General features: G+C 44.0%; 1 protein-coding gene across 1 annotated transcript in view; it reads right to left on the bottom strand.

Moving 5' to 3' along the window:
* SYNE1 (spectrin repeat containing nuclear envelope protein 1) overlaps window positions 1-26507 on the bottom strand; it is a 966955-nt gene that overhangs the window by 135449 nt on the left and 804999 nt on the right. The window contains 2 exon segments of the mRNA XM_029596918.1: window positions 9929-10084; window positions 21172-21297. Coding sequence (XP_029452778.1) covers window positions 9929-10084; window positions 21172-21297 — 282 coding nt within the window.

Genomic DNA, 26507 nt, shown 5'->3' on the forward strand with positions numbered 1-26507 from the left:
CTGGCTGGCTGAGGTCGTATCTGCCGTCTTCTCTCCCCGAGATGGAGGGCATTGCCTGACAGGGCAGGAAACCAGACTCCCACATTATCATTTGTAAATCCTTCAGGATGGAATGAATCATGATCGCTGCAGGTTGCTGATATGCACTGTGGATATGTGCAGAACAGAAATATCTTAAATAAATAAAAAAATACGTAGATACTGATGTCCATTCCATTGTCTTGCCCCAGCATATTGAGAAATTTAGAGTGCAAGAGCTCTTCTAGTGGAGATGAATGCTCTGACACATCAGGTAAAGGGTCTGAGGGAATTCCTATAGATCTTTCCTTGGAACCAAGAGGTGTAGGGACATGACCCCGATGAAGATGAAGGTAACCCTTCCTCTTTGTCTCAGAGGGAAATACTCCCAAAACATGCTTAAGATAGCGGTATTCCATGCTTCCTTTTGGACTGGCTGAATTCCTCTGCAAAGGAGAAAGGTTGAGGGCTAGGTTCCACCACCAGGACCTCTGATGTGAGGTCCTGAGGCATGGAGGCGAGGGGGACTTCCCTCTGGGGAAACAAATCCAATATTCTGGACAGGAGAGGAGGAAGGGTGCCCTTTTTGTCACTTGTTGCCAAAAAGATAAAGAAATTCTTCACCAACTCAGTCGCCTACTCAATGGATTGTTGTATCCTTGGACCAGGAATTGAGGAAGAGACAATCTCCTTTGACACTAGTATAAGGTCATCCTCCTGCAAAGTTCCTTCTGGAGTCCAGAAAGGAGCCCCCTCAATGGAGCATATCAGATCCAAAGTCGTGAAACAAAGTCCACGATCAAGGAGGTGAGATGGAGATAAAAATGCCAACATAGAGGGAGGTAAGTGGAATAAGTGTCCTCTGGGGCTTCCCAAAGTTTGTTCCTATCTCGAGTGTGCTGAGTGCACTAATGGCACTGGGGAATGGTGCACTGATTGCACTGGGTGAAGCTTCGACAAAGTCAAGGCTTGATATGTCGATGGGGATGATGGAGCTGAGGGCTAGTGTGTCAATGTGTTGAGGGGCATGATGGAGCCAAGGGCCAGTGTGTCAATGAAGCTGAAGCCCGGTGCATCAATGGGATTGAGCTCCAGAGTGTACAGGGTAGAGTTGGTGCATGTTTCTGCACCAGCTTTAGCTTCAGTGTTGTCAACTGCACCATCAGGTCTGACATATACCACTTCTCCTTTTTCTGTTCTGATGAGCCCCACAATGAGGAAATGGCCTACAGAGCTTGCTGATCCCTACTCTCAACGCTTTTGCCGCTTGCTCAACTCCTGAACTACAATAGATTCAGAAGCCGGCACTGCAGTTTGCTTGAGAAGCGTCTGATTTTGAACAAAGGGAGCTCAAGAGGCTCTGCTCTAGAAGAAGAAATGATTCTGATACTTCATTGATCTACGAAGTTCTTCCATCTTCCAGGCTCTGTTCCTCTAGGACTTTGGTGACATCAGGCTACAATTGTAGCAACTGGCTAAATCATGGTCCAGTCCCAGACATCTATAGCAGATATCATGCCATTGGCGATGAACATCTTCCAGCCACATACACAGCGTTGAAGCCTTCTTAGAGCAGGACATGTTTTTTTTTTTTAATTTTTTGTGTAGCTCTGAAAAGTACTGTTGAAAGGCTGCTGAGATAGTGAGGCAACTCAAAGCAAATTTGAGAAGAAACTTTTTAAAAAGTGAGAAAAAAGAGATAAAGAAGCTCGGACAAAAAAAGATTGAGGAGCTCAGGAGGTAGCATATGCACAGGATCTCCTGTACATGTTCAGTGGAGGATGGTCTGTTCAGCACCATTGGATGATGTCACCCATGTTTCATGGCTAATTCAGTCCTGTTTATCGACGGAAAAGTTTGTTTGATAAATTGGCTGCTCATGGTTTTCTGAATATTGGCCTCTAAATTAATGATATAAATAGAAAATCAAACCCCCCCCCCTACTTTTCCATGCATCCTAATCTTGAGCAGTAACAAATATATGCAAATCTGCAGGCTGGCTGAGGTGACTACAAAGCAAATATCTATTTGGTTGAATGAGTGTCTGTGGTCTCTGTATAGTATGGAAGGTGTTAAATGTGTGTCTCTGATGGCACATTCTCCTATTTGTTTAGGCCATGATAATCTTTTATTTTGGCCAAACATCTGTTTCTATAATGGTTGCAATTCAGGTTATTTCTATTTGACCTCCAAATGCATAAAGATTTTGGGAGAATCAAACACATTTGAAATACTGAGCAATACACACAGGGGGTAATTTTCAAAAGGAGTTACATGCGTAAATGTAGCTACTGTTGTAGCAATTTTCAAAAGCCATTTACTCAAGTAAATTGCACTTATGTGAATAAATCCTATAGACAAGTCAATGGCATAAATTGTAGCAATTTTCAAAAACCCACTTACTCAAGTAAAGTGAATTTACTCCAGTAAACCTGGTTTTTACTCGAGTAAATGCTTTTTAAAATCAGGCCCACATTGTACACCACTACTAAGATTTGTAGAGCATGCAGTGGCCAGTCTACAACGACCATTTTCAAGGCATTTAGGAACAATTTACGTGCATAAATCAGCTTCTTAAATATCACCCTCCCTCAAAGCAACTAAAAGTACCTTTTAGAGTTAGACTCCTAAATTAACCCTACTAGGGCCGAGTCCCTAAATTTAGGCTCCTAGTTTCATCAGGCCCCTAAATTTAGGAGCCTAAAAGGTGGGTGGCTATGGGGCAGAGTTAGGGCAGGGAAACAGAGATAGCACTAATTTTCAGAGCTAGGCACCTAATTTAGGAGCTTAAATCTAGGCAATTAAACAGCAGTCCTAAATTTAGGTGAATTTTCAGCTGAAAAATTAAGCACCTAACTTCAGCTGAAAATAGGTGCCAAATTTAGGCTTCTAATTTAGAGGATTAAATTTAGGAGTTCAGTTTTTTTTTAAACATCTGCCACGTTGACATCTTGCTTTACCTCTTTGGTGATTTTCTTCTACTCTGGCTTTTACTATCCTGATTTCTTTCTTTATCTCTTTCAGTATCACCAGATATTCTTCCTTGAGTTCCTCTTTTTGAGTTCTTTTGTACTTTCTGAACGCTGCTCTTTGTGCCTTTATTTTTTCAGCACCTCTTTAGAAAATCCTATCGGTTTCCTTTTCTTATTATTTTTATTTATGATTGACTACCATCTACAACTACAACTCTACCCCCTGCCTGATCCAAACATACTAATACACTTCCCGCATCTACCCGTCCTCGCATCTCCCCCCCCTCCTACTTCCATATTCCCTTCAGCTCACACTACCTCTCCGCCCCCCCCCTCCTCCCCAAACCTATACTGTTTCCCATGTTACCAGTCAACTTTGACTCCTTCCTCCCTTGTATATAGTTAATTATCAGTCTCCTGTATATAGTTTACAATCAGATAATAACCTATTATAAAGCCTGTTACTATATCATTTTATAGTGTGAACCATTATTTATATTCATTGTAAAGCTATTTGCTATGTTATGTTACACTGTGAACCGAGGTGATGTTTTGCTATGTGCCCCGGTATATAAAATTCTTTAAATAAATAAATAAAAAATAAATTTACTTTTTTAACTTAATGATTTGTTGCCTTTATTATATCTCCTTTTAATTTGGCCCACTACTATTCCATGTCACCCATTTTTGCCCAGTCTTCTATTTCTTCTTCAAGGTACTTCCCCATTTTAACAAAGTCTGCATTTTGAAATCCAGGACTTTGATCTTCATATGACTTTTCTTTGTCATGGCCATTTTATCAAACCATGTCGTCTGAAGATCACTAGTGCTCAGTTGGGCGGCTACCTGGTCATTAGAGATACTATCTCCATTTGTGAGCACCAGATCCAGTATCACTCCCCATCGCAATATGTACGAACAGAACACCTTGAAGGCCATCTACAATCTCTCTACTTCATACAGATTCTGCAGCAAAGGTACTCCAATCCTTATCTAGCAGATTAAAATCTCCTTCCAGCAATATTTCCCCCCTTTCTTACCACCTTTTGGATGTCTTCAGCCAAATCAGTGTCCAGTTCTCCTATCTGATTCAGAGGCCTGTAGACCACGCCAGTGTAAACAGAAGTGCTATCATGCTTTTTTTTTATAAGAAAGCCCATAGTGCTTTCTCCTTTCCCCACACACCCCTGCATTTCAGTTACCAGGATATTGTTTTTGACATCACAGGTTACCCCTCTTCCTTTTCTGTCCTTTCTATCTTTCCTCAACAGGTTATAGCCTGGGAAAGCCATATCCCATGCATGAAACTCAATGAAACATTTACAAATCTACGCAGGAAAAGCAGGTGCAAATGTGCGCAGGTATTTTGCAGCTGTGGCAAGTTTCAAAATGAAAGTACCTAGATAGGATTATAGACAGTGCTGGGGAGGATCCAGCTGTCGTGCTACATGTGGGCACCAACGATATAGGAAAATGTGGGAGAGAGGTTCTGGAAGCCAAATTTAGGATTTTAGGTAGAAAGCTGAAATCCAGAACCTCCAGGGTGGCATTCTCTGAAATGCTTCCTGTTCCACGTGCAGAGAAGAAGGATTCAGTTTTGTAAGGAACTGAACATTCTTTTGTGGAAGGGAGAGACTTTTCCGAAAGGACGGGATCCACCTTAACCAGAGTGGAACCAGGCTGATGATACTAACCTTTAAAAAGGAGAGAGCAGCTTTTAAACCAGGACAAGGGGGAAAGCCTATGGTCACTCAGCAGTGCATGGTTCGGAGGAATGTGTCAAGGGAAGGATACTAATGAAACAGGAGAGTTAGGGCATCCCAACAGAGATGTTCCAATAAAAGCAAACGTAGTCCAGGTGCCTATAAGTAAAGACTCACCTGAGCTAAAGAATTCCATATTAATTGAAAAGCAGGTTGTTAATAGAAACAAAAAACACACTTTGAAATGTCTGTATGTCAATGCCAGAAGTCTAAGAAGTAAGATGGGAGAGTTAGAGTGTATAGCAGTAAATGATGAGATTGACATAATTGGCATCACAGAGACTTGGTGGAAGGAGGATAACCAATGGGACAGTGCTATATCAGGGTACAAATTATATCGCAATGATAGGGAGGATCAACTTGGTGGGGGTGTGGCACTTTATGTCCGGGAGGGTATAGAGTCCAACAGGATAAAGATCATACAAGAGACTAAATGCTCAGTAGAATCTATATGGGTAGAAATCCCATGTGTGTTGGGTAAGAATATAGTGATAGGAGTATACTACAGTCCACTTGGACAAAATGGTCAGACAGATGATGAAATGGTAAGAGAAATCAGGGAGGCTAACCAATTTGGCAGTGCAGTAATAATGGAAGATTTCCATTTCCCACATATTGACTGGGTAAATTCAACATCAGGACATGCTAGAGACATAAAGTTCCTGGATGGAATAAACAGCTGCTTCATGGAGCAATTGGTTTAGGAACCAATAGGGATGTGAATCATTTTTTGACGATTTAAAAAATCATCCGATATTTTTTAAATCGTCAAAAATCGTTAGAGTGTGCAATACAATAGAAATTCCCCCGATTTATCGTGAAAAATCGTAAATTGGGGATTTGGGGGGAGGGCGGGAAAACTGGCACACCAAAACAACCCCTAAACCCACCCCGGCCCTTTAAAACTTACCTTCCCCCACCCTCCCGAAACCCCCCCAAAACCTTTTACGAGTACCTGGTGGTCTAGTGGAAGCCCCAGGACCGATCTCCCGCTCTCAGCGCCATTTTGATGCCACTAATAAAAATGGCACCGATGGCCAGTTAAAAAAAACAAACCTCCGACCCTTTATAAATTGACCCCTTAGCTTCCCCCACCCTCCCAACCCCCCCAAAAACGTTTTAAAATTACCTGGTGGTCCAGTGGGGGCGCGGGGAGCGATCTCTCACTCTCGGGCCATCGGTACCATTTTGATGCCACTAATAAAAATGGCGCCGATGGCCCTTTGCCCTTACCATGTGACAGGGTATCCGTGCCATTGGCCGGCCCGTCTCATGGTAGGAGCACTGGATGGCCAGCGCCATTTTTTAAATCGTCAAAAACCGATTCACATCCCTATTGGTACCTAAACCAATTACTCCATGAAGCAGCTGGCCGATTGCTCCATGAAGCAAGCAGTTGGCCAGACGATAAAAATTTTAAGATTTGAATCTGAACCGGAACTGATCAGATTCCGGTTCTGATTCACATCTCTAGGAACCAATGAGAGAGGGAACTATTTTAGATTTAATTCTTAGTGGAATGCATGATTTGGTGAGAGAGGTAACTGTGGTGGGTTACTTGCAATAGTGATCATAACATGATCAAATGTGAACTAATGACTGGAAGGGGGGACAATATGTAAATCTACAGCTCTAACACTAAATTTTGAAAAGGGAAACTTTGATAAAATGAGGAAAATAGTTAGAAAAAACTAAAAGGTGCAGCTGGAAAGGTTAAAAGTGTACAACAGGCATGGACATTGTTTAAAAATACAATCCTAGAGGCGCAGTCCATATGTATTCCATGCATTAAGAAAGGTGGAAGGAAGGCAAAATGATTATCAACATGGTTAAAAGGTGAGGTGAAAAAGGCTATTTTAGCCAAAAAATTCTCCAAAAATTGGAAGACGGATCCATCTGACGAAAATAGGAAAAAGCATAAGCATTGTCAATTTAAGTGCAAAATATTGATAAGGAAGGCTAAGAGAGAATTTGAAATGAAGTTGCTGTAGAGGCAAAAACTCATAATAAAAACATTTTTAAATATATCCAAAGCAAGAAACCTGCAAGGGAGTCAGTTGGACCATTAGATGACCATGGGATTAAATGGGCTCTTAGGGAGGATAAGGCCATTGCAGAAAGACTAAATTAATTCTTTGCTTCTGTGTTTACTAATGAGAATGTTGGGGAGATACCAGTTCCGGAGGTGGTTTTCAAGGGTGATGAGTCAGATGAATTGAACCAAATCACTGTGAACCTGGAAGATGAAGTAGGCCAGATTGACAAACTAAAGAGTAGCAAATCACCTGGACCAGATGGTATGCACTCCTGGGTTCTGAAGGAACTCAAAAATTAAATTTCAGATCTATTATAGTTAAAATGTTTTACCTATTATTAAAATCATCCATTGAATCTGAAGACTGGAGGGTGACCAATGTAACCCTAATATTTAAAAAGGATTCCAGGGACAATCCGGGAATCTATAGATTAGTGAGCCTGACATTAGTGCTGGGAAAAATAGTGGAAACTATTCTAAAGATCAAAATCACAGAGAGTATAGAAAGACATGGTTTAATGGAACACAGTCAGCATGGAGTTACCTAAGAGAAGTCTTGCCTCACAAATCTGCTTTTTTTTTTTTAAAGAGGTTAATAAACGTGTGGATAAAGGTGAACCAGTAGATTATAGTGTATTTGGATTTTCAGAAGGCATTTGACAAAGTCCCTCATGAGAGGCTTCTAAGAAAGCTAAAAAGTCATGGGATAGGAGGCGATGTTCTTTCATGGATTACAAACTGGTTAAAAGACAGGAAACAGAGAGTAAGATTAAATGGTCAATTTTCTCAGTGGAAAAGGGTAAACAGTGGAATGTCTCAGGGATCTGTACTTGGACCAATGCTTTTCAATATATTTATAAATGATCTAGAAAGGAATACGACAAATGAGGTAATCAAATTTGTAGATGATACAAAATTATTCACAAGCGGATTATGATAAATTGCAGGAGGAACTTCCAAGTCAGGAAGATTGGGCATGCAAATGGCAGATGAAATTTAATGTGGACAAGTGGAAGATGATGCATATAGGCAAAAATAATCCATGCTGTAGTTAGGTTCCATATTAGGAGCTACCACCCAGGAAAAAGATCTAAACGTCATAGTGGATAATACATTGAAATCGCCGGCTCAGTGTGCTGTGGCAGTCAAAAAAGACTGTTCAGCTTGGAGAAGAGATGGCTGAGGGGTGATATGATAGAGGTCTTTAAAATCATGAGAAGTCTAGAACAGGTAAATGTGAATCAGTTACTTACTCTTTCGAATAATAGAAGGACTAGGGGCACTCCATGAAGTTAGCAAGTAGCACATTTAAAACTAACCGGAGAAAATTATTTTTCACTCAACACACAATCTCTGGAATTTGTTGCCAGAGAATGTGGTTAGTGCAGTTAGTGTACTTGGATTTTAAAAAGTTTTGGATAAGTTCTTGGAGCAGAAGTCCATTAACTGCTATTAATCAAATTGACTTAGGGTTTAATCACTGCTATTACTGACATCAGTAGTATGCGTTCTACTTAGTGTTTGGGTACTTGCCAGGTACTTGTAGCCTGGATTGGCCACTGTTGGAAACAGGATGCTGGGCTTGATTGACCCTTGGTCTGAACCAGTATGGCAATTTCTTATGTTCTTATGTGTACTTCCACTTGGAAAACTAGTGCAAAGTCTATTGGTAAGAAGTATGTGCTGTCTTTGACTTAAATGCCGATAATTTGAAAACTGTACCTTATAATAGCAGCACTGGAATTGAATTATTTGCCAAATACACTGATTTATTTTGTTAACTGAGCAAGCATGACATTAAATAAAAGTGGTCACTAGGGAGCAGAAAATCAGATTTTAAATTCTGCCAGTTCGGTGTGTGGGAAATGATTGAAAGTATCATGGTAAACATTTAGGCATATTCTCAGTCTTATATGTGGGTTTCATGGCAGATCTGAATAATGAAAATGTAACAGCATATGTACACATAACTATACTGAGAACAGTAGCTCTAAGCATAAGATCCAATACCGTGTGCAAACAACAAACAAAATTCATTTGAAACAAGAAATAAATAGAAGCACTCTTGGAAAGGAGGCAACATATCCAGGAACAAAATGACAAATTACTTGTTCATTTTAATAAGACAGGAAATTTAAATCCCTCTCCCATGATAAGTTGAGTAAAATGACCCTGGTTCCAGGTTTCAGGATAGTTCTTACAGGCATTTATTTACAAAGTAAGGGCCGGATTTTAAAAGGGTTACGTGCTTAAGTTATGTGCGTAACCCTCTTAAAAGGCCCCTGCGCGCGCCGAGCCTATTTTGCATAGGTCCCGGGGCTTTGCAAAGGGGGCGTGTCGGGTGGGCGGCGTGAATTCCAGGGTGGGGCGGGAGGCGTGTCGGGGCGTGGCGCTGGCCCAGGGGCGTGGTCGAGGCCTCTGGACCAGCCCCGGGTCAGGTGATGGCGCTCCAGTAGCCCGCTGGTGCGTGCAGATTTACGTCTGCCTCTGGCAGTCGTAAATCTGCCAACAATGGTAGGGGGGGTGGGTTAGGTAGGGGAAGGGAGGGGAAGGTGAGGGGAGGCGGAGGGAACAGGCAGCGCGCGCCGTGCTTGGCGCGCGCAGGTTGCACAAATGTGCACCCCCTTGCACGTGCCGACCCCGGATTTTATAAGATACGCGCGGCTACGCGCGTATCTTATAAAATCCAGCGTACTTTTGTTCGCGCCTGGTGCGCGAACAAAAGTACGTGCGCTTGCTGTTTTTGAAAATGTACCCCTAAACGCGTATGCCTGCTGGGTAGATTGTGTCCATCTGTCTGTCTATGAACTCGTTTCAACAGTGAAACCTGTGAACAGATTTGGGTGATAACTGAGATGCAACTGTTAAAAAGGCTGATTAGGTAAATGTGATAGGTGTCAACTTTTGGTGGTGAGGCATTACTAAGTAAGCGGACACCATTCCTAAATATGTGTAAACTCAGTGGGAGTACATAAGCATTACGTGCTCTGTTGTGTTAAAGCCACTGTATGGTCCAGTGACATCCAAGGATGCCAACATACTGAAAGGACAAGCTTCAGCTGAGCTCCTACATGTGCGGGCAGCTCTGATTTATTTCACTCGCTATGTACATGTAAGTGGGAATTCCTGATAAGGTTTACCTGATGACAGAGTTCCTCCCACTGCCTGTGCAGCAGCTCAATGCGTTCCTTAAGAACCGAAATATCGTCAGCACTGATATAGGCACTCAGCGTTTCCTTCAAAAGAGAAAGATGAGCGAGGTCGCAAGTCCATCCTTCAACAGCATTTTCTAGCTCCTGTACAAAGAAACAAGTGTGCATGATCAACTTGGAACATTTTGCAATTTCAACAGCAACACTTCCAGTCATAGCAAAAGTCATTAGGAAACTGTGGGGGGAGGGGGGAAGTAACTAGCATTCCAAGGTCAGAGCATGGGACACTGATGTCTGGAACATGCTCTGGGAGGAGGTCCCCACCCTGACTGACATCATCTTCATTGGGTTCATGGGTTAGTGTCCCTCCAGGCATGGACCGATCCAACACATACTACAAAGGAAAATTGGTTCTTACCTGCTAATTTTCGTTCCTGTAGTACCTTAGCTCAGCCTAGCAGATGGAAACAGAGAAAATTTTGACTGACTCTGCCCTATACCCTGAGCTGTCACCTGCAGTCTGTCAGTATGAAACTGTATCAAATCAGAATGTCCCATAAAAAACAACTATCCAACAAAACTAACTTTCACTACTCTCCACCCAGGCCAGAAAGGGACACATCCCGCTCACTAACCCCAAGTGGAAGCAGAACCCACGAAAACATTTGATAACGTTCAAAATTTGGAAAAATGTAATCACTAATCTGCATATTGCATTAAAAAACAGTCAACGAGCAGACTCTCCGTTACCTCTATGCAGAAATGGGAGGGACTCTGGACTGATCTGTGGTACTACAGGAACGAAAATTAGAAGGTAAGAACCAATTTTCTTTTCCCTGTACGTACCCGGATCAGTACAGACTCCTGGGATGTACCAGAGCTCTCCTACTGGAGGTGGGACCCTGAGAGTCCTGCTCGGATTATTCCTTCACCAAAACCTGCCAAGCCTGGGGCCTGGACATCTAACCTATAATGTCTAACAAATGTATGCAAAGACTTCCAAGTTGCCGCCCTACAAATCTCCTGTTGCGAAACTTGTTGAAGCTTGCGAACGAGAAGAATGATCTCTCAAACCAACCGGAAGCGGCCGACACAAAGGAGATACGCTGATCCAATAGCCTCTTTCAACCAATGAGCAATTGTGGCTTTAGACGCTTTATGCCCTCTTCTGGGACCAGTCCAGAGCACGAACAGATGATCCGACATACAGAAACTGTTAGTTACCTCCAAATTGTGCAACAAAATGTGACGTACATCTAACTTCCTTAGCTCCCTAGAACAGGGATCAGAACAGTCCAAATCTTGAAATGCCGGAAGCTCCACTGACTGATTCAAATGAAAGGAGGAGACTACCTTTGGAAGAAAAGAAGGAACAGTCCTCAAGGAGACTCCCGCTTCTGTAATCCTTAAAAAGTGTTCCCTGCAGGATAAAGCTTGCAGCTTTGACACTCGGCGCGCAGAAGAAATAGCCACAAGTAATACCACCTTTAACGTGAGATCCTTCAAAGTTGCCCTCTTCAGATGCTGAAACGGCGGAGTACATAGAATTTTGAGAACCAAGTTCAGACTCCATGAAGGGCAATGTTTGTATGCTAATGTTTGTATGCTAATGCCAGAAGTCTAAGAAGTAAGATGGGAGAATTAGAATGTATAGCAGTAAATGATGACATAGACTTAATTGGCATCTCAGAGACATGGTGGAAAGAGGATAACCAATGGGACAGTGCTATACCGGGGTACAAATTATATCGCAATGACAGAGAGGAGCAGTCGGGAGGAGGTGTGGCGCTTTATGTCCGGGATGGCATAGAGTCCAACAGGATAAACATCCTGCATGAGACTAAATACAAAATTGAATCTTTATGGGTAGAAATCCCTTGTGTATCAGGGAAGACTACAGTGATAGGGGTATACTACCGTCCACCTGGTCAAGATGGTGAGATGGACAGTGAAATGCTAAGAGAAATTAGGGAAGCTAACCAAATTGGTAGTGCAGTAATAATGGGAGACTTCAATTACCCCAATATAGACTGGGTAAATGTATCATCGGGTCACGCTAGAGAGATAACGTTCCTGGATGGAATAAATGATAGCTTTATGGAGCAATTGGTTCAGGAACCGACGAGAGAGGGAGCAATTTTAGATCTAATTCTCAGTGGAGCACAGGACTTGGTGAGAGAGGTAACGGTGGTGGGGCCGCTTGGCAATAGTGATCATAATATGATCAAATTTGATTTAATGACTGGAAAAGGAACAGTGTGCAAATCCAAGGCTCTCTTGCTAAACTTTCAAAAGGGAAACTTTGATAAAATGAGAAAAATTGTTAGAAAAAAACTGAAAGGAGCAGCTACAAAAGTAAAAAATGTCCAAGAGGCGTGGTCATTGTTAAAAAATACCATTCTAGAAGCACAGTCCAGATGTATTCCACACATTAAGAAAGGTGGAAAGAAGGCAAAACGATTACTGGCATGGTTAAAAGGGGAGGTGAAAGAAGCTATTTTAGCCAAAAGATCTTCATTCAAAAATTGGAAGAAGGATCCAACAGAAGAAAATAGGATAAAGCATAAACATTGGCAAGTTAAATGTAAGACATTGATAAGACAGGCTAAGAGAGAATTTGAAAAGAAGTTGGCTGTAGAGGCAAAAACTCACAGTAAAAACTTTTTTAAATATATCCGAAGCAGAAAGCCTGTGAGGGAGTCAGTTGGACCGTTAGATGATCGAGGGGTTAAAGGGGCACTTAGAGAAGATAAAGCCATCGCGGAAAGATTAAATGATTTCTTTGCTTCGGTGTTTACTGAAGAGGATGTTGGGGAGGTACCCGTAATGGAGAAGGTTTTCATTGGTAATGATTCAGATGGACTGAATCAAATCACGGTGAACCTAGAAGATGTGGTAGGCCTGATTGACAAACTGAAGAGTAGTAAATCACCTGGACCGGATGGTATACACCCCAGAGTTCTGAAGGAACTAAAAAATGAAATTTCAGACCTATTAGTAAAAATTTGTAACTTATCATTAAAATCATCCATTGTACCTGAAGACTGGAGGATAGCAAATGTAACCCCAATATTTAAAAAGGGCTCCAGGGGCGATCCGGGAAACTACAGACCGGTTAGCCTGACTTCAGTGCCAGGAAAAATAGTGGAAAGTGTTCTAAACATCAAAATCACAGAACATATAGAAAGACATGGTTTAATGGAACAAAGTCAGCATGGCTTTACCCAGGGCAAGTCTTGCCTCACAAATCTGCTTCACTTTTTTGAAGGAGTTAATAAACATGTGGATAAAGGTGAACCGGTAGATATAGTACACTTGGATTTTCAGAAGGCTTTTGACAAAGTTCCTCATGAGAGGCTTCTAGAAAAAGTAAAAAGTCATGGGATAGGTGGCGATGTCCTTTCGTGGATGGCAAACTGGCTAAAAGACAGGAAACAGAGAGTAGGATTAAATGGGCAATTTTCTCAGTGGAAGGGAGTGGACAGTGGAGTGCCTCAGGGATCTGTATTGGGACCCTTACTGTTCAATATATTTATAAATGATCTGGAAAGAAATACGACGAGTGAGATAATCAAATTTGCAGATGACACAAAATTGTTCAGAGTAGTTAAATCACAAGCAGATTGTGATAAATTGCAGGAAGACCTTGTGAAACTGGAAAATTGGGCATCCAAATGGCAGATGAAATTTAATGTGGATAAGTGCAAGGTGATGCATATAGGGAAAAATAACCCATGCTATAATTACACGATGTTGGGTTCCATATTAGGTGCTACAACCCAAGAAAGAGATCTAGGTGTCATAGTGGATAACACATTGAAATCGTCGGTTCAGTGTGCTGCGGCAGTCAAAAAAGCAAACAGAATGTTGGGAATTATTAGAAAAGGAATGATGAATAAAACGGAAAATGTCATAATGCCTCTGTATCGCTCCATGGTGAGACCGCACCTTGAATACTGTGTACAATTCTGGTCGCCGCATCTCAAAAAAGATATAATTGCGATGGAGAAGGTACAGAGAAGGGCTACCAAAATGATAAGGGGAATGGAACAACTCCCCTATGAGGAAAGACTAAAGAGGTTAGGACTTTTCAGCTTGGAGAAGAGACGACTGAGGGGGGGATATGATAGAGGTGTTTAAAATCATGAGAGGTCTAGAACGGGTAGATGTGAATCGGTTATTTACTCTTTCGGATAGTAGAAAGACTAGGGGACACTCCATGAAGTTAGCATGGGGCACATTTAAAACTAATCGGAGAAAGTTCTTTTTTACTCAACGCACAATTAAACTCTGGAATTTGTTGCCAGAGAATGTGGTTCGTGCAGTTAGTATAGCTGTGTTTAAAAAAGGATTGGATAAGTTCTTGGAGGAGAAGTCCATTACCTGCTATTAAGTTCACTTAGAGAATAGCCACTGCCATTAGCAATGGTTACATGGAATAGACTTCGTTTTTGGGTAGTTGCCAGGTTCTTATGGCCTGGATTGGCCACTGTTGGAAACAGGATGCTGGGCTTGATGGACCCTTGGTCTGACCCAGTATGGCATTTTCTTATGTTCTTATGTTCTTAAGGATTTCTGATCGGAGGATGCAAGTGCTTTGCTTCCTGGAGAAAATGTGCCTTGTCCGGATGTGCCACTAATAATACGCTGTTTAACTTACCACGGAAACAACCAAGGGCTGCTACCTGCACCCAAAGGGAACTGCACGACAACCTTTAGCTAAGCCGGCTTGCAAAAAGGACAAAATATGAGACATTAAGGCTCGGGTATGGTCTATCTTATGCTCTACGCACCAAGACTCAAAAATTCCCCACTCCCTGACATAGGCCAGGGAAGTAGAAATCTTTCACGAACGCAAAAGAGTAGCCACTACAGCATCTGAATAACCTTTGTTCTTTAGACGGCGCCTCTCAAAAGTCATACCACTAGACAAAAGCGATCTACCTTTTCCAAACAAACGGGGCCCTGATGGAGGAGGTTTGGGAGATCCCGAAACCTCAAGGGGTCGCCCACCACCAGAGTGACCAGATCCACAAACCATGGACGTCTTGGCCACTCCGGTGCCACCATAATCACCTCCGTCGGGTGAGCTTCTATTTGTCTCAGCACTCTGCCGATTAGAGGCCAAGGTGGAACACATATAGAAGAATGTCCCTTAGCCAGGGAAGCACTAGGGCACTCCTTCCGCTCCCCATTCTCACCGTTGACTGAAAAAGCGAGGAGACTTGGAATTTCAAAACATTGCCATAAGGTCCACAGCCGGCCTGGACCACTTGTCACATATCCGCTGAAAGGCCTCTTCGGATAGCTCCCACTCTCTGGGGTCGAGACGGTGACGACTAAGAAAGTTGGCTTGAATGTTGTCGACTACGTTGATATGAGAGGCTGCTATGCTGACTAGATGCTGCTCCGCCCAGAGTATCATCTGCTGCGCCTTGAGCGCCACCAGTTGGCTTTTGGTTCCTCCCTGTCGATTGATATAAGTCACTGTGGTCACAATGTCGGACAGAATCCGTACTGACTTCCCCTGTAATAGGGGCTGGAGAACCTGCAACGCCAAATGCACAGCTGTGGTCTCCAGGCAATTGATCGACCACTGGGCCTCCGACATGGACCATTGCCCTTAAACCGATGTTCCTTGTCAAACTGCTCCCCAGCCGGAGAGACTGGCGTCCTTGGTGACCACCGTCCAGTTGGGAACCTCCAGGGGCGCACCATGTCTCAAATTGTCCGAAAGTAGCCACCAATCCAGACTGAACCGAGCTGCATCCGGAAGGGGAAAGGAAGGTGATATTGTTCGGAGACCGGGTTCCAGCGGGAAAGTAATGCTGACTGTAGCGGCCTCATATGAGCAAAGGCCCAAGGAACCAACTCCAGGGTGGAAGTCATCAAGCCGAGGACCCTCATATAACCCCATATCTTGGAGTATGATTGGACAATAAGTCTCGAACATGTCCCTGCAACTTGAGAATGCGATCTTCGGGAAGAAATACCCTTCCATGACGTGTGTCGAACAGGGCCCCAAGGAGCTCCAGCGACTGGGAAGGAGTCAGGTGGCTCTTGTCGAAGTTGACCACCCAATCCAGTGATTGCAAGAGAGAAAGCACTCGGTGTACCGAACGGCAAAGAGACTCCGACTTCGCCTGAATTAGCCAGTCGTCCAGATACAGGTGGAGTAAAAGACCCTCATTCCGGAGCTGTGCCAACACCACAATCATCACCTTGGTAAAGGTCCTAGAAGCCGGGGCCAGTCCGAATGGTATAGCTCGAAACTGAAAATGCTGTCCCAGGATGCAGAACCTCAGGAACTTCTGGTGATTGGGCCGGATGCTGATGTGCAATTATGGCTTGGTCAAATCCAGCGATGCGAGGAATTCTCCCTTGTGTATCGAAGCAATGACCGATCTGAGGGTCTCCATGCGAAACCTCGGTACTCTGAGACAGCGGTTGACTCTCTTGAGGTCTAGAATGGGCTGAAATGTGCCTTCCTTTTTTGGCACAACGAAGTAAATGGAGTAACAACCCTTTTGCTGCTCTGCCAGGGGAACTGGGACGATGACACCGAGATCGCGCAGGCGCTGCAACGTGTCTCACACTGCTCGCCACTTCGTAGGAGCGTGGGGAGACGAGAAATCGATCTCGAAGCCACGAACAAAATCTAAAGAGTAATCTTGTCTTTTCACATTGGTCTGACGTCCACTTGGTCCATTCCCCATAAAACAGAGACAGCCTGTCTCCTACCACCAGAACCGAGGAATGGACCGGCCTCACTTCATTGGGAAGATTTAACTCCTCCCGCAGACTAGGGGATCCCAGGTCTTCCAAATAGACGTCCACGAAAGGACTAGGACCAAGACTGCTGTCTTGAAGGGGGACCCGATGTTTGAAAAGAGCGGAACCTCTGATTTGGGATAAAGCGGGATCGAGAGGGAAACAAGCCTCGAGCCTTAGGGTGATCATCCGGCAGCTTATGGACCTTGTTCTTCCCTAAAGACTGTATCATATTTTCCAAGTCCTTTCCAAAAAGAAGCTTGCCCTTGAAAGGCAGAGAGCCATTGGGCCTTGGAGGATACATCTGCCAACCAGTTCCTCAACCAGAGGAGCCTACGGGCAGAAACCGCCGACACCATGGACTAAGCTGAAGTCCGCAGCAGGTCGTATAAGGCATCAGCGCTGTAGGCCACCGCTGCCTCCAAGTGCCTGGCCTGCACATCCTCCTCCTCCGAGAGGGAAGGTTTGCTTTGCAAGAGCTGTACCCATCGAAGCCCAGCCCACAGGGCAAAGCTGCTGCACATGGCAGCCCGTATTCCCAGGGCTGAGACCTCAAAAATCCTCTTAAGCTGTACTTCAAGCTTCCGATCTTGAAGATCCTTAAGGGTCATGGCTTCCATCACTGGAATGGTAGTCTTTTTGGTGATTGCAGACAGAGCGACATCTACCTTTGGGATCCTCAAAATATCCAAAGCTTCCTCTAGCAATGGATACAGTTTGTCCATCGCCTTACTGACCTTCAGACCCTAATCCGGGGTGTCCCATTCACAGAACAACAGGTTGGTGACCGAAAGGTGAAAGGAAAACGATGTGGTCGGACCCCGCAGGCCCACCATAACGGGATCGATATCACCCATCCGGGAGTCCTTCTGCGGGGTTTCAATCCCCAATTCTTCTAGAATCGCCGGAATAAGGGGACTCAGCTCATCCCTACGAAAAAGACGGACCACCTTGGGATCATCCCCATCCACCACGTGAAGATTAGAGCGGCACTCATGATCCTGATCATCCCCGAGATCCGCCCCCAGCGGGAGTTTGTCTTGGGGTCCCTGGTCCTCCGGACTGGACTCCTCTGAGGTAGCGTCAGCTTTAAAATGAGGTGCACCAGACCTAAGGGAACGCTTATCCCGTGGACCCGACCCCTGCTCCAGGGGTTTAGACCATTTGGAAATGTGTGTACCAGGAAGCACCATGGAACCACTTCCCAGGTGACTCTTTTGTGCTTTTCTTGCCTTAAAGGCTTTATGCAGCAGCATAATAAAATCCGATTAGAAGGAGGATGAGGAGAAGGCCTCCTCAAGGCCATCCTCCTCAGTGCCTGCTACTCCTGTCAACGGCCCGCCCCCCTTCCCCATGGAGGCACGCAGAGTGTAGGCTGTCCCTTGACACCCGTGCGTGTGTGTCCCGACGCACTACAGGCCGCACCACGTGGCATCGTCAACCCGGAGGAACAGAGAAGCCTGGACAATGAGTGGCGAAAGGTCTCCCACCCCCTGCAGAGGTAAAAACGGAGCCCACCCATGCACTGCCTTCACGATCACTTGCCTTTAAATTATTTTCTTTTTTTTTTAATCCGGTTGCTCCACAGGTCCTGCACCTTTCAGGGTGAGTGAGCCGGGCTCCTTGGTATCACCCGAACACGTGGGCCAGGAGTGGATGTAGAGTCTTCAACCTCCCCAACTCCGGCGGCCTCGAGTACCAGGGAGGATGGGCCCCTCAGGATCTGGCAACCCCCTGGGAAGCAGTGAAAGCGGCTTCCTCCTCTTTCTTAATTTAATTTGTTTTTCTTTTTAAAAAGCCAGTCCTGAAATACCTAGACTCAGACTAACCCTATACTTTCTACCTCAACTTTACTCTTTTTTCTTTTTAAACTAAACTACCACAGACTGCAGGATTTTGCACCTCCACCATCTGCTGGAGACAGAGAAATACTGACGCACTGCAGGTGGCACCTCAGGATATAGGGCAGAGTCAGTCAAACCTTTCTCTGTCTCCATCTGCTGGAGGGGAGGCAAAACCCAGGAACCTGGACTGATCCAGGTATGTACAGGGAAAGTGTTTCTCAAAAGCAAGTATATGTGAGAAATAATGGCAAAGTGCATAAAAATGGAGAAATGTAAAAAACTTCAAAGAAGGCTGAAAAGCATAGAATATGCAATTTTTTGCATGCCAAATGTTCTAAATATCTTATAGCATAGAGTTATTTAATTGTTCCCACCAGTGTACATTTACTTTCCTGTTCACACTCCAGGTCAGTAGCCTCTCTGTACTTTCACCCAATCTGAATATACCTTGGAGATAATTTATAATTTGCTTTGTTCTTAGTCTAAACCTTTTCTTTATATCTCCTCAGTGCATATAAAAATTGTGCTTTGCTGTCCCTTTCTCTATCATTTTCCTGATTGCTGTCATTTGTATTTCATGCCTTATGTTTTTCCAATGGAGAGGCTAATTTTCAAAGGCATTTACTGAGTAAATAGTTACTACCTGACTAAAATGCCCTGAATGACAATTTCCCTCCTCCAATGCGGCCAACATTACATGCGAGTTCTGTACTGCGTGCAGTTTTAGCTGTGGGCAAAAGATGTATTGTAAGGGGCAGATTGGTATTCATAGGTATTCTTGAGGTATGGGGGGGTTAGGCTTCCCTTGATGAGGGTAGGCCTTGATATTATATATCACTACGACGATACCGTTAGCAGAACTAAAATTCTAACGCATGTATTTTAATTTTAATTGTATTTTACTCTTTTTCTTTTGTCATAAATTATGTTTGTACTTTTGTAAACTGCCTAGACAGGCATATATAGGCCTTATTGTGCGGTATATAAAAACTTTTAAATAAATAAATATTGGTCATTGCCTTGATGGGTTTAGGTTGCCCTGCTGGGAGGCAGGGTGACTGCTGCCAAAATGCTAGGGGTGTGTGGCCTGGATTGGGGGGTTGAGCCACCTTGATTGGGAGGAGTTGCCTTGAATTTGAAGGGGGTCACCTTGATGGGATGGAGCTGCTTTGATCGAGAGAGGGGGGGGATTGCCCTGAGGGAATGGGAGGTGTCTGAGTTGTTGCCGATAAGGGATTGGGGGGGAATAAAATCCCCAATACTACCTGAGACTTTCACTTTGGCCGGTTATCATGGAAGATGTTGTGATGAAATCATGCACTTCATATTTTGCAAGTGCTCTGAGGCAGAGTCTACAATTTAAGCCTTAACAGACAGGCGCAAAATAGCGCACACAACAGGTGCACAACCTGTATACAACATTTTAAATGTGGGTATGTGGTAAGTTTAGCTAACGTGTCAGCAGACCCATTCAGTGTGCATATGGTGCTGTTAGTGCTTGGCATGATATTTTGTTTGTGTACACTAGAGATCCTTAGCATACACGCTAGGACCCTATGCTCTCCTTTCCTGGATTCATGTTCTCTCCTACTACTTTGGGCTTCCAGGTAACAGCACCAGAAGCCTTCATTTCCAACTAAACTGGGATTTCCCCCAGTTTGTATGCCTTCCCAACTTGGCCCAGCTATGACACCGACAGTCCTGGGGGCAGAGGCTATATAGACCGCTGCTCCCTCTGGACCCTGATAAGCTTGGACCTGAGTCTGGCTGCTGGATAATTTTCACTGAACAATGGCTGAGACCTCCTCCTGCTCCCCAGAGGCTGTGAGTGCCGTCTCTGCAGCATCGTCAGCCCCACCTGGCCCAGGAACCAGACCCAGGTCCTCCACCTGTCAGCGGACAGCACTGACACTGAGACGGCCCTTTAGCTTTACTTTTAATAAATATCGTGTGTATATTCTGTGGCACTGCGTTCTCGCTGTTAGGTGACAGAATCCACTGCACGAGGTGCTTTAGCAGTTTTTCATCTTCAGAAGTTATATCAGGACCTAGCACACAGCAAATTCACTTAACTAAGGCAGTAACTGAGGTGATTCTGATTTAGAATTCACAAATTTTACCTCAGAAGCAAGTAGTTATATGAACTTACTTCTGACCTAAGTTAAACTGGACCACCTCATTCCCAGGACAGTCGAAGCTGGTCAGTGTTGCTGCAGGGCCGGAGAATGCAGAGCCAGCGCTGTCTGGCAGTACTGCTGACTGCGGCTATAACTATTCGTAGCTTTATTACTGCCACAAAAGCACGACGCTGTAACTAATCATACAGTGAGCGCCTAATGACAATACATTAAACCATCCGAAATGTCAGTGGCTTAGTTCCAGAGATAACGACTTCTGCACGCTGTCAATGAACAAGCAACGGACGAGATGCATCCGACTGTTTTCCCATTCAGGCTCGAGTTCTGAAGCTTTGAACAGAGCCATTACCACGTAAGCCTGGCCTCTTGAGATAAGCACACAGTCCCACAGCTGCTTGCTCACTGCGTACTGTGTGGGGAAGTGAATGAAACAGAAGGGCATATTTAAGGACAAAGAGTTAGAGCACTAATACATTACCTTGCAACGAATCTGCTCTGCATGGAGCTCATCGTGGTGGTCGGGGAGAGGCTGGGCCAGTTTTTTCCTGAAGGCTCTTAGCTTTTCCATGGAGTCTGCTATCCCCTTCTCACATTTTTCCCAGTCCTGGAGTGAGAAGTGATCATTAGTTTCTAATACAGTTTCAAAAACAAATCCAGGCTGGTCCATAGATCCATCTGTCAGGGCAAGGTATTTGCATAAGAAACATCTACACACACAAAGCCCTTTATGTAAGAGTCAAGCAGCAGAACTGCAGCACATGAAAGCTTTCAGTCATTTGGCCAGGGAAAATTAAAAAGTTTCCGGGACTTAATATGCAACGAGAAGCCATAAAAACCATTAGAAAATACCAAATGTATAACAGAACCCTGGTAAAGACAGATTTCTGCATAGCCCTTATATAGTAGCACAGTAAGAAGAATTACTTACTGTGCCTAGGAACCTCCTATAAAATGATCTACTAATGGTGAAAAGGGGCTTGCCTGAGACCAATTTGCATTAAATATAGCTGCAAGCAAACTTTTCTCCCAACACTGACAAGAGGACACTTCATTAAAAATAAACAGAAGCCTTACTACTGTCGGCTCGGATATGAGTGCTCGGTGGAGCGATTTGGCTTCATAGAATACATGAGAAGGAAGGCAGTTCTGGCACACCCTAATGCTAAAGGGCTGAGGCTCATCAAATGTTTAAGTCGGTGTTTAGAAGATGTATTCATTTATTTATGGATTTATTTATGGCCTATCTACAATCCTAGGTGATGTACAATAAACATACATAGTCAAATAAGCAACAATGGTAAAATAAAAACAACAAAAATTAAAATAAAGGGACATATAAACTTATCTCATAGAGCCAATTAATCACGAGTGGTGTTTAAATGTTATAACTGATAAGCAGGTGTAAATAAATAGGCCTTTAGCATCTTCCTAAAATCAGTTAAGAACGTTTCTTTTTTTTTAACTGTTTAGATAGGGTATTCCACAATTTTGGTCACTGAATACAAAAAAGATGTACGCCCGATTTTATAACATGCGTGCAGGCGCATGCATGTTATAAAATCAGGGGTCGGCACGTGCAAGGGGGTGCACACTAGTGCATTTTGTGCGCGACGACGCCCGTGGCCTTCCCTCCCCCCTATTCTAACCTTCCCACCCCTTCCCCTAACCTTCCACCCCCCCAGCCCTATTCTAACCCCCCCCTCCCGACCTCTGTCTTACCTTTTGCACCTGCTTCCGGGCAGGTGCAAGTTATGCATGCTGGCAGCCTGCCGGCACGTGATCTTCCAACACAGCGACAAATGGCTGCTGTGCCGGTGGCCTCTGGCCCCACCCCTAGACTGCCCCCGGATCACCCCTTTTGTAAAGCCCCGGGACTTAGACGGACTCCGGGGCTTTTCGCGCGTCGCCGGGCCTTTATAAAATAGGCCCGGCACACGTAACTGGATTTATGTGTGCAGAGCTTTTAAAATCCGGCCCATGGTATTTTCATTTACTTCATCATTAACTGCTGGTAGGACAGAGGTTAGTAAATCAACTTTATCAATAAAGAATTGTCCTATTTTATCTAATTCTAAAGGATGTTTTACACAATCAGGTTCCCTCCATGTGATTACATTTTTAATATTGTTGAAAAGTTCAAGGGGATGATTAATCGCAGAATTACCGTATTTTTCACTTCATAAGATGCACTTTTTTCCCGCAAAAGTGGGGGAAAATGTCTGTGCGTCTTATGGAATGAATATAAAAAAAACCTAAAAATCTAACTACAATCCCCCACCCTCCTGACCCCCCCAAGACCTGACAAATTAATTAACTACAACCCCCCCACCGTCCTGATCCCCCCAAGACCTGCCAAAAAACCATGGTGGTCCAGCGGGGGCCCAGGAGTGGTCCGGGAGCGATCTCCTGCACTTGGGCCGTCGGCTGCCAGTAATCAAAATGGCGCCGACGGCCCTTTGCCCTTACTATGTCACAGGGGCCAACCAATGGCACCGGTAGCTCCTGTGACAGTAAGGGCAAAGGGCTGTCAGCACCATTTTGATTACTGGCAGCCGACGGCCCAAGCTCCCGGACCCCTGCTGGACCACCAGGGACCTTTGGCAGGTCTTGGGGGGTCAGGAGGGTGGGGGTTAATATAAAGGATTGGGATGGGGGTTTTTTTTGGGGGGGGGAGGGTTCCCACAGAAAGAGAAAGATAAAAGTTTTCCACTCTGGGGAGTGGACCGAAATGGCCCTCCCCAGACCCGAAAACAAAATGGGAACAAAAAAAAATATTATGCACTCTCCAAATTTGCTCCATAAGACGCACAGACGCCTGGGGACAGAGCCGGTTTAGCACACAATTTTTTTTTTTTAATTTTCCCCCTCTGAATCCTAGGTGCTTCTTATGGTCAGGTGCATCTTATGGAGCGAAAAATACGGTAATCCTGATTGAGAAAAAGGTGTGTTTGGCCTCATCCGTTTGATGCCTGAACATATTCATTTTAGAGAGGTAAATTTGCCTATCATATTCCAACCAGCTCTTATGCTAGCGACATTCTATTGATGTACATTATGTTTTAACTGTACCAGATTTTGGGTAAACCATGCGACTTTATATAATGTTTTGAGTAACGATAGCATGGGTTATTTTTCCCTATATGCATCACCTTGCACTTATCTACTCATCTGCCATTTGGATACCCAATTTTCCAGTCTCACAAGGTCTCCCTGCAATTTATCACAATCCGTTTGTGATTTAACTATTCTGAATAATTTTGTATTATCTGCAAATTTGATTACCAGATCATTTATAAGTATATTGAAAAGCAGGGGTCCCAGTACAAATCTCTGAGGCACTCCACTGCCCACTCCCCTCCACTGAGAAAATTGTCCATTTAATCCTACTCTCTGTTTCCTGTCTTTTAGCCAGTTTGTAATCCACGAAAGGACATCGCCACCTATCCCATGAATTTTTAATTTTCCTAGAAGCCTCTCATGAGGAACTTTGTCAAATGCCTTTTGAAAATCCAAATACACTACATCTACCGGTTCACTAACTTCTGCTTATTAGCTGCCTTACTATTTAAGAATAAACACACTAACTTCAGTTTATTACCTGCCTTACTGACTATTAAAAGCACAAACTCATAAACACAGTGGGGGTAATTTTCAAAGGAGTTACGCGCATAAATGTAACTACTATTGTAGTAATTTTCAAAAGCCATTTACTCACGTAAAGTGCACTTATGCGAATAAATCCTATGGACGATTCAATGGCATATATTGTAGCAATTTTCAAAAGCCCACTTACTCGAGTAAAGTGCATTTACATGCGTAAAACCCAGATTTACGCATGTAAATGCTTTTTAAAATCCGCCCCAGTACAGTTAGTTGTCCTGACTGACTCACTGCTGTGTTGATTAAGAAATGTTGGTACCTAATCAGATCAATCACACAACCTTAATACTTCAGTTAGTCAGCCTGAGTGACTCACTGCTGTGTTGATTAAGAAATGTTGGTGTTATGACCATCGGTCGCAGACGGCTGCGACTGCATCTACTCACATCTTGCTCTGTCCTGCTTCCTGCTCCTGGCCTGCTCGCGGCGCAGGCTAGTCTCTGCCACCGTGTTCCCTCTGGTTCCTCGTAGTGGTCAAGACGCCACCATCCTCAAGCCGACTTTGGGCCAGACTTTCTTTTAAAGGCCCTTCGGTGGGAACCTTGGGGGTGTCCTGGATTGATGACGTCATCACATCAGGCTTCTCTGGTCCGCGGGTGGCCTACGTCCTCGCACCAAGTACCTCCTTCACTGTGCAGCTCCACCCCTCGGGACTGTTTCTCCAGAATACCTCCTGCACGTCCTGTGCCGTGCTCCCCGCTTTGTGGGCCTGCCTAGCGCCATCTCCTCCGGAGCTCTTTGCCCAGGTACGGACCTCTAGCTTGTTCCACGTATGGCGGGAACCCCTGCCTGCTGTGTCTCAGCCCCGCTCCTTGGGATCTCTCCATAGTCTCTCATGAATTCTCTGCTGAGCCAGACCTCGCCTCCCGATGGTGCAGACCTGTGGGGCCCCTCCCCAAAGGTAGTAACAATGCTCACCTCGGGCCTACATACCCACAAACTTTATCAGTTGGTACCTAATCAAACCAAATCACACTACCTTAACACCTTTCCAGGGTGAGTAATTGAACTTTTCAACCTTTTTACTTAGGTATACACTGCTCCTAGCTTATTTCTAGCATTTGGTTCCCTTTTTTTTTTTTTTTTTTTAAGTATACAAACACACTAACGTCTGCTTATTAGCTGCCTTATTGACTATTAACCTTTTAAAATCAACCCTTATATGCATATATTTCATAAAATACCTGTCTCTGTGCATGAATCAGGGTTTTTATGCATACATGATATATTTTTTACAAGACAAAACTATACACATGCATGTTTATAAAATGGGTAGAGAAAGTATGCGCTTTCTTGCAGTGAAAGCATTTGCATCTACTTAAACACATGCACATATTTCATAAGCTGTTTAGCTCCTACTTCACAGTTTATAAAATACTAGTATTAATCTCAACGTGTCCACTTACGTACACAAATGTTGTACTGTGAATAGTTTTGAAAGTTAGGCTCTATATCTGGAAAAGCTAAGAGAAACTGGGAAAGAAGTCAGGAGAGCAAAGAAGCAAATGGAAGAATAAACTGTAAATACAGTAAAATTTCTGTTTGGTTTTCACCAAGATAGGGCCAGGAGTAGAACTCTAGAAAATGGATACAAATAGGATTGGAAGTGAGATAAACATCAAACAATTTTCAAAAAAGTGTGTTCGTGAGGAGCTAGTTTAACTAAAAACAGATGGAGCCAGATGGGATATATCTGAGGGTATTTGAGAAGATCTAGCAGTGCCACTGACTGACCTTTTCAATCTTCTTTACATCAGGACATAAGAACATAAGAACCTGACATACTGGGTCAGACCAAGGGTCCATCAAGCTCAGCATCCTGTTTCCCACAGTGGCCAATCCAGGCCACTGTGGGAAATAGGATGCTGACAAGTACCCAAACACTAAGTCTATTCCATGTTAGCAGTGGCTATTTTCTAAGTCAACTTAATTAATAGCAGGTAATGGACTTCTCCTCCAAGAACTTATCCAATCCTTTTTTAAACACAGCTATACTAACTGCACTAACCACATCCTCTGGCAATAGTCCCGGTGAACTGGAGAAAGGTAGATGTGTTTCCTGTTCACAAAAGTGGAAGTAAGAAGGAGGATGGGAACTATAGACTGGCTAGTCTAACCTGAGTGATGAATAAATTAACAGAATTGCTGCTAAAA

The sequence above is a fragment of the Rhinatrema bivittatum genome, chromosome 3 (genome assembly GCF_901001135.1).
Source record: "Rhinatrema bivittatum chromosome 3, aRhiBiv1.1, whole genome shotgun sequence".
Lineage (NCBI taxonomy): Eukaryota > Metazoa > Chordata > Amphibia > Gymnophiona > Rhinatrematidae > Rhinatrema > Rhinatrema bivittatum.